General features: G+C 43.7%; 1 protein-coding gene across 15 annotated transcripts in view; it reads right to left on the bottom strand.

The window, feature by feature from the left end:
• Positions 1-13,518, bottom strand: part of EPHB1 (EPH receptor B1) — a 347,409-nt gene that overhangs the window by 31,991 nt on the left and 301,900 nt on the right. For 14 of the 15 annotated variants that reach the window (XM_083443210.1, XM_083443209.1, XM_083443212.1 and 11 more), the window contains 3 exons: positions 7,968-8,090; positions 4,759-5,006; positions 3,646-3,861 (listed from right to left, as the gene is read on the bottom strand). In XM_083443210.1, coding sequence (XP_083299336.1) covers positions 3,646-3,861; positions 4,759-5,006; positions 7,968-8,090 — 587 coding nt within the window. The remainder of the gene's footprint in view (positions 1-3,645; positions 3,862-4,758; positions 5,007-7,967; positions 8,091-13,518) is intronic. The other variant, XM_083443214.1, reaches the window with a different exon arrangement.

Below are 13,518 nucleotides of genomic sequence, written 5' to 3'. Positions count from 1 at the left end.
TGATTCTTTAATTATCTTATCTTCCCCTCACCCGCTCAAAAAATCAGGGGAAAGGTTAGTTTTCTGAGCTAATCTAAGGTGCATGTAAAAATTATATACAGGCACCCATCCTACAACCCTTATCAGCACATCAGTATGTTGGAATATATATACCCCTCTCTTGGCTGCTACACCAATGGACTGGGGGCAGGACTTACTGGAAGGAGGAGAGAGAAAGCTGTGAGGAAATTCATTTCCACACTTCATCTGAAGTGGGCTTCTTGAGCCCCCAAAGCTGGTTTCTGAGTCTAGCTCTGGCAAATTTCACTAGCATATCAAATGGAGGATTTAGTTGCCTTACACTTACCCTAAGACTGGCGACTGGGACAATATCTCACCTGTACAAAGGGAGGATGAGACAGCTCGCCTAATCCTAATAAATTTATCAGATCAGAGAGAGCTTCCCACTCAAAACATCTCTTCAATGGGCGTGAAGATTAAAACCTTGCATTCATCCCATGTGTGGCAGTGTGCCTCTCATCTGAGCCAGTGACTCTCCAACAGGAGGCAGACACCATTGTGACCTGTTTGATGGGTAAGGACTGTCATGTCACAATGGAAGAGTGAGGAGAGCAATAAGCAGCAGCCGGAGCATGTGAAGTGTTAGAAAACAATTATCTTGTTTCCCTGTAAATGATTCATGCCATAATTAAAACTAATGGGAGGAAGAAGAGAAACACAGACAAAGTAAGACACTGACTCTGGGAGGAATTGTTTGCTCTAGTTTTCAGCTGCTTTTCAAAGATGGATGGCAAAACAGATTTGGTTGTTGTAATAAAGACTCTATTTAAATAACCAAAAGAGGAGAGATTTGCTTGAAGGTTGTTTTTGCCTACCTTTTCCCCAGAGCAGAGCTATGAACCTGCCGTGGGAGGCTGTGATGTAATTGCAGGCAGTGCATCATTTCCCAGCTGCTGGGAAGGCCATTTGTGGCATAAATTAACTATAAAAATACAGATGAGAAAATCTGCTTTTTCTCCAGAGGTGGGAGAGGCCACTTCATGCTCAATCCAGGCAGGCAGAGTCGGGCAGTTTAAACTCACATTGATTTACTTAAATGGGCCGCAGTGTGCAGCCTGGGGAGGAAACTGAACTCCCAGTTAAGCCATGGATGGCTGATTCAAGGATTCTCAGCTGGTGTAAATTGGCCTGGCTGCAATGACTGCAAGGGCACCTATGCCACTGATTTGCAACCACCGGAAAGTGGCTTTTCGGATCCAGTGAAATTCATACCAACTAACACCAGCTGGCTCCTTGTTTCTGGCTCAGTCGCTGGTATTCGCTCTGCAAGTGAACACCGCTATGGTATGCATGTGATCCTGTTCTAATCTCTCCAGTATCAGGTATAAATATCACAGTCAAGTCCCCAAAACTTCTTGAAGCAAGGACCTTTCCCACTTCACTGGACCTTTCAAAAATTGTGTCTTGCTGCTTATTTGGCAGGATGTTGGTTAAAGATCTGATGTGCTGAGAAGGGAATTCTGGAACAGACAGTACCCACCTAGCTACACCCTCTAAATTAATGGAACACATATTAAAGGTTTTTCTACAGCATCTATTAAGGTGGCCCTTATCTTTTATGTGCTGTAGTGGTTAGGCCAAGATTGGGGATAAAGGTAAAGGTAAAGGGACCCCTAACCATTAGGTCCAGTCGTGACCGACTCTGGGGTTGCGGCGCTCATCTCACTCTATAGGCCAAGGGAGCAGGCGTGCAGCTTTCGGGTCATGTGGCCAGCATGACTAAGCCGCTTCTGGCGAACCAGAGCAGTGCACGGAAACACTGTTTACCTTCCCGCCGGAGCAACACCTATTTATCTACTTGCACTTTGACGTGCTTTCGAACTGCTAGGTTGGCAGGAGCTGGGACCGAGAAACAGGAGCTCACCCTGTTGTGGGGATTCGAACTGCCAACCTTCTGATCGGCAAGTCCTAGGCTCTGTGGTTTAACCCACAGCGCCACCCATGTCCCTACTAAAATTGGGGATACCTGTGTTCAAATCCCAAATTAGCCACAAAGCCCACTGGGGGATTGTGGAGCAGGCCAGCGATGGCTGAATCTGTCAATGTTGGTTTCTCTCCGTTTTTCAATATTAAAATCAGTTTCCTACATTTCCTCAGCAGTTTGCATCATCATCATCATCATCATCATCATCATCAAAAAACCTTATGAAAATGTGATGTCCAGTTCTGTTTAATAAAGTGGAAGTTTTAAAACTGAGTTACTATGAAAGATATACCTAGCCTTAAAAAGTATAAGGCATAGGAAGAAAGATTTTAAGTTGAATGATTTTGGGAAAATACTATTCAGTGCTGGAACAAACTTTTCAGAGAATTATGAAATTTTGAGCAGTTCAAAGCAACAAAAATGTTTTGACAGGCATCAATCACCAGTGCTTTAGGATACCCTGACTTAAAGCCAATTAGATAGCCCACTGACCTTGGGCCAGTCGCAGTCTCTCAGCCTAACATGCCTCACAGGGTTGTTGTGAGGAGTAAAATAGGAGGAAAAGAATCAAGTGCGCCACTTTGAGATTCTTGGAGAAAAGGAGGGATAAGAATGTAATAGCCGCTTTCCAGGTTTGTTTTCTGGAATTCTGACACAATAAATAAAGCACACTAAGGGCTGCTGCCAAGGATCAGTAGATGCTGGTCATCAATATTGGTGTTGCTTGAAAACACTCACTTTTGCCTTCAAGTCTCAGCAAGACAGCAGAAGAAGCCATTTGAGTCAACTGTGGAGTCTGAAAGGTCTGCTAAGACTGCAAACGATATTGAGGCCAGCCAAGACAATGTGACCTAATATGGCCTCTTGCCAAGAAAAACCACCAAACTTTTCTTGGGAGAATTAACTCTAAGACATATCTTAAATCAAGAACTGCAAAATCCCACAGTGCTGTTGTAACTGTGTTTTGAATTTCTTGTGAATTCTGCATTTCCTCCCTTCATTAAAAAGCAAGAGTTCACTGTCTGAACCACACAGTAAAGTATCTGCATCCACTTAATAGGTGACATCATGGCTTTACAATATACACTGAGAGTCAATATACACTTCAGTATTAGAACCTGGACTTAATGAGCTGTTGGCAATCTGAGCAGTGATAGAGGAAGCTGTGCGTTGTTTCGGCAACAATGTATGCTTCTGAAAAAGCACATATCCAATGTCTTCAAAAATTTCATTAAGCTGAAAGGCTACGAAGTGGCTGCTGTGCTGAGCCTATCACAAGTGTCAGTGATAAGTACTATTTTGCTGTTCCCTTGAACTTGCCATCTGCTATGATCACCAGTTTGCTCATGTTCCTAGGCTGATACTTTTTCTCTCCTCCCTTCCTCTCTATTTCCCATTCAAAATATAGTTCCTTTGGGACCAAGCCTCCCTTGAAATATGTCTCCAATATGACCTTGGTCCTCATAATCACCATACAACAAATTATGACTGCAATAAATATTGGAATGGATATTCAACTAAAACCATTTTGTATGGAAATCATTAGAAGAGGGCCAATGCATAGTTGCAGCTGTTATCACTGACTAAAAGTGAATTGATGGAAACTGCACATCTCCCTCCACGTGAGTTCTTACAGACATGATATGTGAACAGGTACTTACCAAAGAGCTGGTATAAGTTGGGTCTGAGGTGTCATCTTGTAAGTAACGTGACAGGCCAAAGTCAGATACTTTGCAAACCAGGTTGCTGTTGACCAGGATATTTCTGGCTGCAAGGTCCCGGTGGACGTAATTCATTTCTGCAAGGTACTTCATACCAGCTGCGATCCCTCGCAGCATCCCCACCAACTGGATGACTGTAAACTGTCCATCATTTTGCTGTATCAGTGAAAGTTAAATGAAAGAATTAGCATTCCTCTGTATTCAAAGAATCCAAGCTGGGAATAGTATCCTACAATATGGGCTCTAAGGAACAGAGATCTATTTGGCCAGATAGGGAGGCTAATTTTGGGGAAATGTGTAGAAAGAGGTCCCAAGAGATGATAGGAAATCTCAGAAGCAGTAGCTGAAGGAAGGAGAAAGAACAGGCAATAGACTGGAAACTAATTCTAATGAAAGCATAAGTGGAAGAGATGGAGTGCCAACGAAAATATGAGCAGTAAATGAAGAGAATTGAGAAAAGGTAGGACCAATGAAGGAATCTCAAAGAAAAAGCCATTGCCTACTATGGCAACCTACACCAACCTGGTATACTCTATATCTTATTGGACTACAACTCCCAACATCCCTGACCATTGGCCATTTTGCTAGGGCTGATGGCAGTTGGAGTCCAAAACTTCCTGAGAGCACCAGAATGGGCAAGGCTGGTCCAAGAGCAGGAGAAGCTCGCCACTGGTGTCAGGAGGAGAGTTGGAGACTATTTAACAGTCCTAGAATGATGGTGATTATTTATATCCTGCCCTTTTCCCTGACAGAACTCAAGATAAAAACAAGTATTGCTAAAAACATAGAAAAATCAATAAAATCTGTTTAAAATACTTATCAGCCGGGTTGCAACAAAATGCAGTAAACATTTGGGCAACTTCCAAACAGATTTAGCAATAATTACATTAAGGCCAGGATGTCATTGTTGTTTTGGACGATTTAATTTGGAGGGAAAGGCATGCTCTTGCATTTGCAGGGCCGAATTGCACAGTGAACACCTCCACAAGAGCTGGCCTCATTAAATCGATCCAATTTCATTATCACTTCAAAAAGAAAGGAAGTCATACTTACTCGTAAAAAGGAATCCAGGGCACCATTTTCCATAAACTCTGTAATAATCATCACTGGACGGCTTTTGGTGACCACCCCCTCTAGCCGAATGATGTTTGGATGATCAAACTGACCCATGATGCTGGCCTCACTCAGGAAATCCCGCCGCTGCTTCTCAGAGTAGCCAGCCTTTAATGTCTTAATAGCCACATAGATTTCTCTCTTGCCAGGCAGTTTGAGGCGGCCTTTGTAGACTTCACCAAACTCCCCTGTAATGGAACAGGTACTGTTTACAATCAACTTTGCTCGTTCTGCTATTTTAAGGGGGGGGGGAGAAATGAGAGCTACCCAAGCTGAGGACAAGGTGTTTGCCCAAGACATTCTAAACATTTCTTCAAAAAGTGAATGGCAGGAAAACACATGTCTAAATACCAGCCCTGTAATAAGGTGAGCAGAAGCAACACACAGCACAATTCTTGTATCTTTAACTATTATAAAAGAGGGAGGTTTGGGCCAGGGAGATTTTTTCTTTTAGCACTATCACATGGCATGACGCTATGACATCACAATGCTGAAAGGTTCAGAAGCCTCTGTTCCAGCTTCCTGCAGGCTGGGTCTCTCCAGATGTTGCTGGACTACAGCTCCCATCAGCTGTAGCCAGCATGGCCAACAGTCATGGATGATAGGAACTGTAGTCCCAATATCATTTTGATGGCTCCAGGTTGTCTGAAACCCTGGAGAGCAGCTGCCAGTCAATGTAAACATTACTGAGCTAGATAGACCAATAGTTTGACTTGGTGCTTCCAACTAATCGGCCATCAGTTAATTCAGTAGAAATATGTTTTATGTTGTAATCTGTTTCATTGAAGAGAAACTTCCTAACTGTAAGAACTGTTTGAAAGAGAAACAGGAAGTGGGGGGCTCCTCTTCACTGTCTGCAATGCTGAAATTGAATTTTGCCAGGGGTGCTGCAGATCCTGCAAAAAGCAGAGATCTAGATGACATCCAAGGTCTCTTCCAAGCTGTCACACTAATGGTACAATCCTCAACATGTATACTCAGAAGCAAGTCCTACTGAGTTCATGGAGTTTTCTCTCAGTTACATAGGCATAATATTGCAGCCTTACTCTGGGATCCTAAGTCTATGTGCTAAGTCTTACTGAATTCATTGGACGTATTTTTAAGATAAAGCCACAAGACAGGCAAGACAAATGTAACTCTGCCACAATTAGTAAAAGAAGAAAAGCAACAAATAGGACAGAAGAGACCAAAAACTGTTTTTATTCCAATTTTATACCAAAGCAGACAGAAAACTATTTACAGTGGACTTCAGTGAAAGCAGACAGGTGAAATTTTTAGAATGGACTTCAGTGGAAGCAGAGTAAAAGGGAAAGGGCTTGCTGCTTGAGCTGCTCTCCAAGGCTTTTGTGAGCTACCAGTGTCTTCCATTTTGTCTCATAAAATGGGGAGGGAAAGGCTTTTGTGGAATGAGTGGGTGCCTCAGTATAGAGGCAGAAAGTGTGGTTGGGAGGGAGATAAAGTAAAAGAGAAAATTAAGGATGCTTCCAGACAATAGCTCATAAAATAGGCACAGTGCCACCTCCAGAAGTGGTACTTCCTATTCCAAACATTTGGTGCCATGATGGTACTGCCATTGTTGTGCCACCCAGACTGCCTCTAGTCCATTTGGACAGACAGTGATCAGAATGAAAATCCACATGCTGTACATCTGATGCTCAGAAGCAGCTTCATCTGGAAGCACCTTTAGCGGAAAAAGAAGCAACGCTGAAGCACTGAATGCAAATAGCAAGCAATGAATGCAAACAATAGGTTGGCACAGATTATAAGCAACTGGTTATAAAGATGCTGGAAAGAAAGAGCAAAGAGATATAGCAGCAGATGGGCTCTGACACATGGGAGTTGGGAACTTACATGCTAGCAAATAAACTTTTTTGAGGCAGACTCTAGATGCCCAGAGCAAAGGAATGGGCAAAAAAGTACTCTGGTCCATTGGTGGACTACAGGCCACTTTCTGATGGTTCGTGTACCGTGGCTCTCCAGGTGATGTTGAACTCCAACTGCCATCAGTCCAGCTAGCCTGGCCAATAATAAAGGGTGATGAGACTTGTAGTCCAACCATGTCAGGAGATCCACAGGTTCCCCTACCCCTGTTATAAAGAATGCTGGACTAGCTTGCTCCTAGTGTGCTCCACCCAAGCACTTCTTATATTCTCAGGAAAGACTGCATACTCAGGATTTCCACCATTTCACAATAGTGGAAAGATTCTGAGTATGCACACTTACTCTGTAAATTTGGGGTGAGGGGACATTGGAAATCCTTGGGGATGGTAGTACATCAGTCCTCTCATGGTGTAGTCAAAATGCAATACTTTGCTGTCTTCAGGTTGCGATACTTTCCCCTTTTGATGGACTAGATGGGCTTTGGGATCTACCTATGGTCCACTGCAACCACAAAGATTCTTTTTCCCCCTTACATGGCTACTGTTAACTAAAGTTCTGAACATGCTGCTCCCTCCAGCGGGGGTACTAACCTCCTCCTAGGTGAACTGTACTTCCTGAATCATTTGAAGTTGTACAGTGATGACGCAACATTCACATGTTAGCACTGTCTTTGGGAATGGGTCTCTGGTATGACGAGTTTGAGAAGTGCTCAAGGGCTGTAGTTAAACTGTGCCCGTCCCGGGTACGCTTACCACTCAAAAGATTTAAAGGGAACAAGTCAAACGATTTGCACAAAATAACAACTAATCTCCTAAATGCTGTTCTTCACACTGTTGTTTAACGCAAACGGCTGGTTTATAATAACTAGAAGGTAGGTTGTTGTTGTTGTGTGTGTTTTAATGGCAAGTATGCAAGCTTTTCCTTCTGAAATTAGCTAACGGCCCCAAAAAGGTATGATTCCTGCTGTAGCAGATAAGAGAGATGCTGTAAACTAGGGAGCTATTGCCCTACCTATTTATTGTTAATTAAACCAGGGAGCACAACAATGTATTAAAGTGAGTCAATTAATTAAGCACAGTCTCTTAAATCACAGAAGAAAATTCTGTTAGGCTTCCAGGAGAAAAGTGCCAGTCCACTCTTAATTGAGCAGAACGAGCCTGAGCATCCACAACAGAGGAGGGAAGGGAAGAAAGCAGGAAGGTAAATGAAGGGAAGGGGAAAGGGGGAGGGATGCCACTGAAACCTGCCCAATGGGAAATGAGTCACACCTGCTCCAATGACTTCTTCAATCTTCACGAAAGACACATCAATTTCCTTGGCAAACTCACGAACAGCTTCATTGGGGTCCTCATACGTAAAAGGGTCAATGTAGATCTTCATTCCTGGGGATCCTTCTCATTTTAGAGAAGAGCGGAAGAGAGAGAAAAAATCATATTCATCTCCAGGAAAAGGGATCAACAGCACGTCTCCCCCTAAACCTTCCTTCCTTGCCTATCTGTACAATCAGCTCCCCTATTCACTTGCTCTCTTGTTTCGTTCTTCCTCTTATATTTCTCTCCGCTTCCCCTGCATTATCTTTTCTCCTTGAAATGTGTAACGTATTAGTTATAACTGGCAGATTGGGAGCAGGCCATGGGTTGCACCCAGAAAGTGGGTGCACACTGTTATTTATTGAAGCAGTACCAAATCCATTAGCAGGAGAGTCAAGGAAAGAACTGCAGGTAGAGATCAATATTTATCAATCTGACACCTTTCCTGCGTCGGTCTGATTGGAAGGGTTATACCAGGTGGCTGTGCTATAGCAGTGAATGCAGGGCAAAAATAAAGATAAAAATCAAAGAGAATAGCAGCAAGCTGAGAGAATAAATGAATGAAGAGGAGGAGGAGAAATGGAAGAAAGAAGGAAATCGCTTTGGGAAGAGTTGTCTCAGAAATGAAAAAGAAGAAAGGAAAGAAAAATCAAGAGGATTCAATCACAGTGAAAATCATCACGGTGTCCCTTCTGAAAGAGGAGGCGTATACAGATGAAGGACTTAAGAGAGTGCAGAAAGTCATTTGTTCAGCTTTTTGACATTCTAGGAGCTTTCCAGTTGATTCAGATTGACCACCTCTGCAGCCTGGTGCTGAATGCCTCCTTGCAAGCCCTCTCTTGTTCAGGCTGAACATTCAACCCGCTAGAGGGAAGTCACAAACCAACACTAGTTTGCTGTTTTTATGGGAAAGATGGCAGCAGGTTTACGATGCTGCTGTTCATGCATAATTTAAGCCATTTTTATTTACCCAACATACCTTTGATAGTTTTGTGGCTGCTACTAAAATGACAGAATGCAGCAATTACAAACGAGTGAGCATCCTAATGATAAAATACAGCCTCCATAATAAATATTCTTGGGGGTTTGCTTTAGCTTTCGAAAAGCGTCACATGGCCCCTTGCAGCAGGCTGCCAAATCTCTACCAGACATGACTGGGAACTTGTAGGCTGCTGCAGGGAGTTTGGGAGGTTGCCGGCAGGAGTTAACTTTGGTAGAAACCTCATTATTTCACTCATTAAATTTTAAGAGAGATCTCACACTCAGGAACACAAATCGCATTGGTGGAGGCGTTTCCTCCCATCTGGTGCACATTAAATCGTGGAACCCGTGAATCTAACAAAGGCTAGCAAAGTTGCTGTTTTGAGATTACACTGCAAAGTTGAAGGCTGGGGGGAAACGAGCACTTTCACCCATTACAAAAGCACCCGATGTATTTCTTGTTTGCGGCCAGGTACTAGTAAAGAGAAGTGAGAGCTCTACCACCTCCCGAACTGCAGCTTAGTCCTCTCGGGCCTTTTATGCCATTCACCTGTCAAATTACCTGGCCTGCAGGATCCAAAAAGGTGTTGCTGCAGCTATGAGGCCCAGCAGGCTGAAGCTGAAAATCCCAGTCTTCCGAACGTGAAAATGGGCTTCCCAAGTAGTGAAAGTCACCTGAGCTAAACATGGCATGCATTACATCACACCACCCTTTGCCAACCTGGTGCTCTCCAGAAAATTGTCCTTCCATTTCTTCTTCAACTCTCTCTTTGTAGTGTACACTATTTTCAGAGAAGCGGCTAACCTAAGATTTGTCATATGCTTTTGACCAAAATGAATCACTATATTTAACACCTGAAAAGATTGCCAGAGATACTCTGGGTGATCGCAGCAGGCAATCCTTGGAATGCATTGCACAGTTATCTTGTTTTCACTGGAAAAATAGTAATCCTCTTTTATTCTGGGCAATGGCACTAAAGTCAGCCCCACTGCTGTGACTCCCCTATTCCCTACTCTCGCCTGCCCCTTTCTCTTTCCATCCTATTATTAACTTTTGTTCTAGCATCTCATCTCTCCTGGGATTTGCTCCTCACCTTTTTTATGTTTGGCAATCAGTCAGAGAGCAAACACTCTCCACCTCTTCTCGGCTTAGGACTGCAGTTTTAATGTCTATATAATTAATCCAATCCCATTCAAGCATTGTTCGTTTACCACATATTTAATGTTAAGTAGCAGCCGTAAACCCTATGAAATGTGAAGATGCAGGTCTAGAATATCCCAGGACTACAGAGGAGTCACTCCAGAGAAACTCCAGAGTTTCTATGAGTCTTGAGAATTCAGAGTGCCTGACACTCACAAGTCACATAGGAACAGGGCAGAATGTCCATTCCCCACCAACTGCTGGTTACTACTCATCCGGATGGTGCACCACGTCTAGTAGAAGCAGCACAGGTGGCATAGGACACAACACCTAGTGAAATACCAAACCCTTACAATAGTTCATCTCTCTTCCTTGCAGTACAATTCTTTCCCTTACAGCTTAGTAGTAAAGCACTAAATCTGCCAAAGGGAAAGCTGCAGCTTACAGGAAGGCAGCCTTAGGCACACACTGGGCCAAAACTCTATCCTTCCATTACTGATGGCAAAACCTGCGATGAAGTCATCCATGCTTTGCCCAGTTCATAAATCTTTTTACAGCTTCATCACATACATTTTTACTGTTCCATAAATCCTTTTACAAGTGCAGCTGATGCTCTAGCAGGATTACAAAGGAATTTACAAGATCATAACCAAGGCTGGCTTACAGATTAGAAAAGCAAAACAAACATATAATGCAGAAGGATCAAGGTGGGGACACAATGACCTTGGACTTAGTGCTACCCACTCGGCCAGTGTAAAATGGCTTCTAAATGTCCAGGAGAAAGGTATCCATGCTGCTGACAAACAGCTCTGGGCTCATAAGAAGTCTGAGGAAATCTGCCAGAGTTTGGAACCAGACTATGGATAAAGGCAGTCTGACATATTTGGAACAACATGTCTGGAAGTGTAAAGTTCAGTACAAAGACCAAATCCAACCATAGGGCTATCAATAAAAGCTTTATGATTCATCTACTCAAAGATGGTGAGTAGAACGGTGTATATTCCTAGTTGACAGGAGCTGTTTGGTTTTCTTGCTGAGAATTAGCAACCTCTCTGTTCTGCCTAAAGAAGAGGACTTTTCTGCACAGGCATGCACACACACACACACACACACACACATCACTTACAAGCAATAGACTCAAGTGACCGCATACACACACAGCGCTGGGAAATAATTAAATAGTTCAATTCAAACCCAGAAATGGCAGGAGAGAGCTACAGAGTCCTTGTGGCTCACAAAGGGACACTCTCCAGATTCTGAAGAAGATGTCAGTGAGGGTGAAGGAAACCCCATAGAGACCAGAGGTGCAGCAGGGCTCTGATTAGGCTGTTCAGCCTCCCCATCTAACAGCTGATGTGTGGGGTCATGCAGCAGCTGCATTGCTTTCCCATGCATCCTCCAGCCTTCTGCTGGCCCCAGAGTTTCAATTCTAGTTGTGGATATTTTTGGATCCAGTATTTTGGTACGGACTGAAGTGAGAGGGCACAGAGGCAGTTTAAAGGGTGTTTAGAGGTGCTCCCCACTTTAGTTTCACTGAAGCATGCAGCTGGGGAGAATGCCTGTATCTCAAAGTTGTGCGTTTTTTTTTCTGTACCACCAGCAGATGGCAAGCTAGTGAAAGATGCATCTTTCTAATTTTGTGTTTCAGGGTTTTCAAGGACACACACTTTGCATCTTGCATGGATACTTACCAATAACTGAGAACATGAATCCAGTGGAATCACCTGGCTATGAGGCTATATGCACAGTATTAGCATGGGCACACAGCTCTTGCCAGCACACAAAATGGATCATGAACTTTTGGAAATTACCTTTAAGATGTAGGAGAGCTTTAGCCAAAATAGCTAAATGGAACCTCCACATATAGAGCTAGTGTACCTATGTATATAAATACCAGATGCTGATGATAACAACAAGGGAGGTCTTCATGTCTAGCTTGTGACCATGGGAAGCATCTGGTCAGTCTCTGTTAAAAACAGAATGCAAAACTAGATGGACCTTGCTCTGCTCCAGCAAGCAATTATTGTCTTCTTAACTTCTTACTTGTAGAACAAGATACTGATACTCTGCAATCAGGCACATGGAAGAGACTGGCTTGCCAACTGAGGCTGCCTCATTTGTGTTTGGCTGCTTATTGCATCTAGGTCACTTAAATGCCAGCACTCCAACACTCAGAAAATGGTTTGAAGAGTTAATTAGACAGACTAACCTAGATGTTTCATTTGGGAAAAAAGATATACACTGTAAGGATTTCTGTTTTACTGTTGCAGTGATAGACTGTAGCACTGGCTCTGCAGTGTGCCGAAAGAGAATTGAAAGCGTTGCTTGTTACCTTGTACCCTTTTTTATTTACATCAGCCAAGTAGAGGGGGCTGCAGGGAGTGCTCTTACTAGAGCTTTGCGGGGGTAATGAGGGACTTTTCCATGCACTCTGGTTTCCGTCATGGCGTTCCATGGTGCCAGAAGCAGTTTAGTCATGCTGGCCACATGTCCCAGAAAGCTGCCTGTGGACAAACGCTGGCTCCCTCAGCCTGAAAGCGAGATGAGCACCGCAACCCCATAGTCGCCTTTGACTGGACTTAACTGTCCAGGAGTCCTTTACCTTTACCTTTGCTGAGGGACACTTTCTCCCCACCACAAACATAAAGAAATGGTCCTGACCTGTGGATTCTTCCAAGACCCGGGATTTTAAAAGAAAATGTTTTATTTGCTCTCTTTCTCCATTATCTAGCCTGCAATCGTTAGCAAAATGCCTTCTTTTGGGAAACCTTAAATGACCTCTTATGTGCATATTTTCATATTCATGTGAGAATGATCTCTGGCCACCCCAAGCCATTCTCCAGACCTTGGATTCTCTGGGCTCTCTTGGCCATTACTTCCTCACTTAACCTTCCCACTGAGCAGTGTGGAATTAGGAGAGTATCCTAGCTGTTCACATAGCTTTCATTAGTAGTCACCACAGCTTTGGCAACAAGCTTTCCCCATCCATCCCTATACTCAGAATTTATGGATGGAATTCCAAGCAGCGCTAAGGAGATCACTCCATCAGCACAAACATTTTTACTTGCCTGATGGAAAGATCTCCCATCTCCTCCCGCTGCATGCTATTCTGGGTGTTCTCTCACCTCTCTTCGGGCTGGTAGGAGGGCATGAGAGCAGGAGAAGGGGGAAGCCCCATTGTGCTAGTGGGACTTGTTGCACTGGCTCTGGCTAGCAGAGCTAGGTAAAGGTAAAAAGGTAAAGGACCCCTGGATGGTTAAATCCAGTCAAAGGAGACTATGGGGTTGTGGTGCTCATCTCACTTTCAGGCCAAGGGAGCCGGCGTTTGTCCACAGACAGCTTTCTGGGTCATGTGGGCAGCATGACTAAACCACTTCTGGTGCAACG

This window comes from Podarcis tiliguerta (assembly GCF_965153285.1).
Source record: "Podarcis tiliguerta genome assembly, chromosome: 5".
Taxonomy (NCBI): Eukaryota; Metazoa; Chordata; class Lepidosauria; order Squamata; family Lacertidae; genus Podarcis; species Podarcis tiliguerta.
Note: the sequence above shows the minus strand (reverse complement) of the source record. Positions and strands in the feature narration are given on the sequence as shown.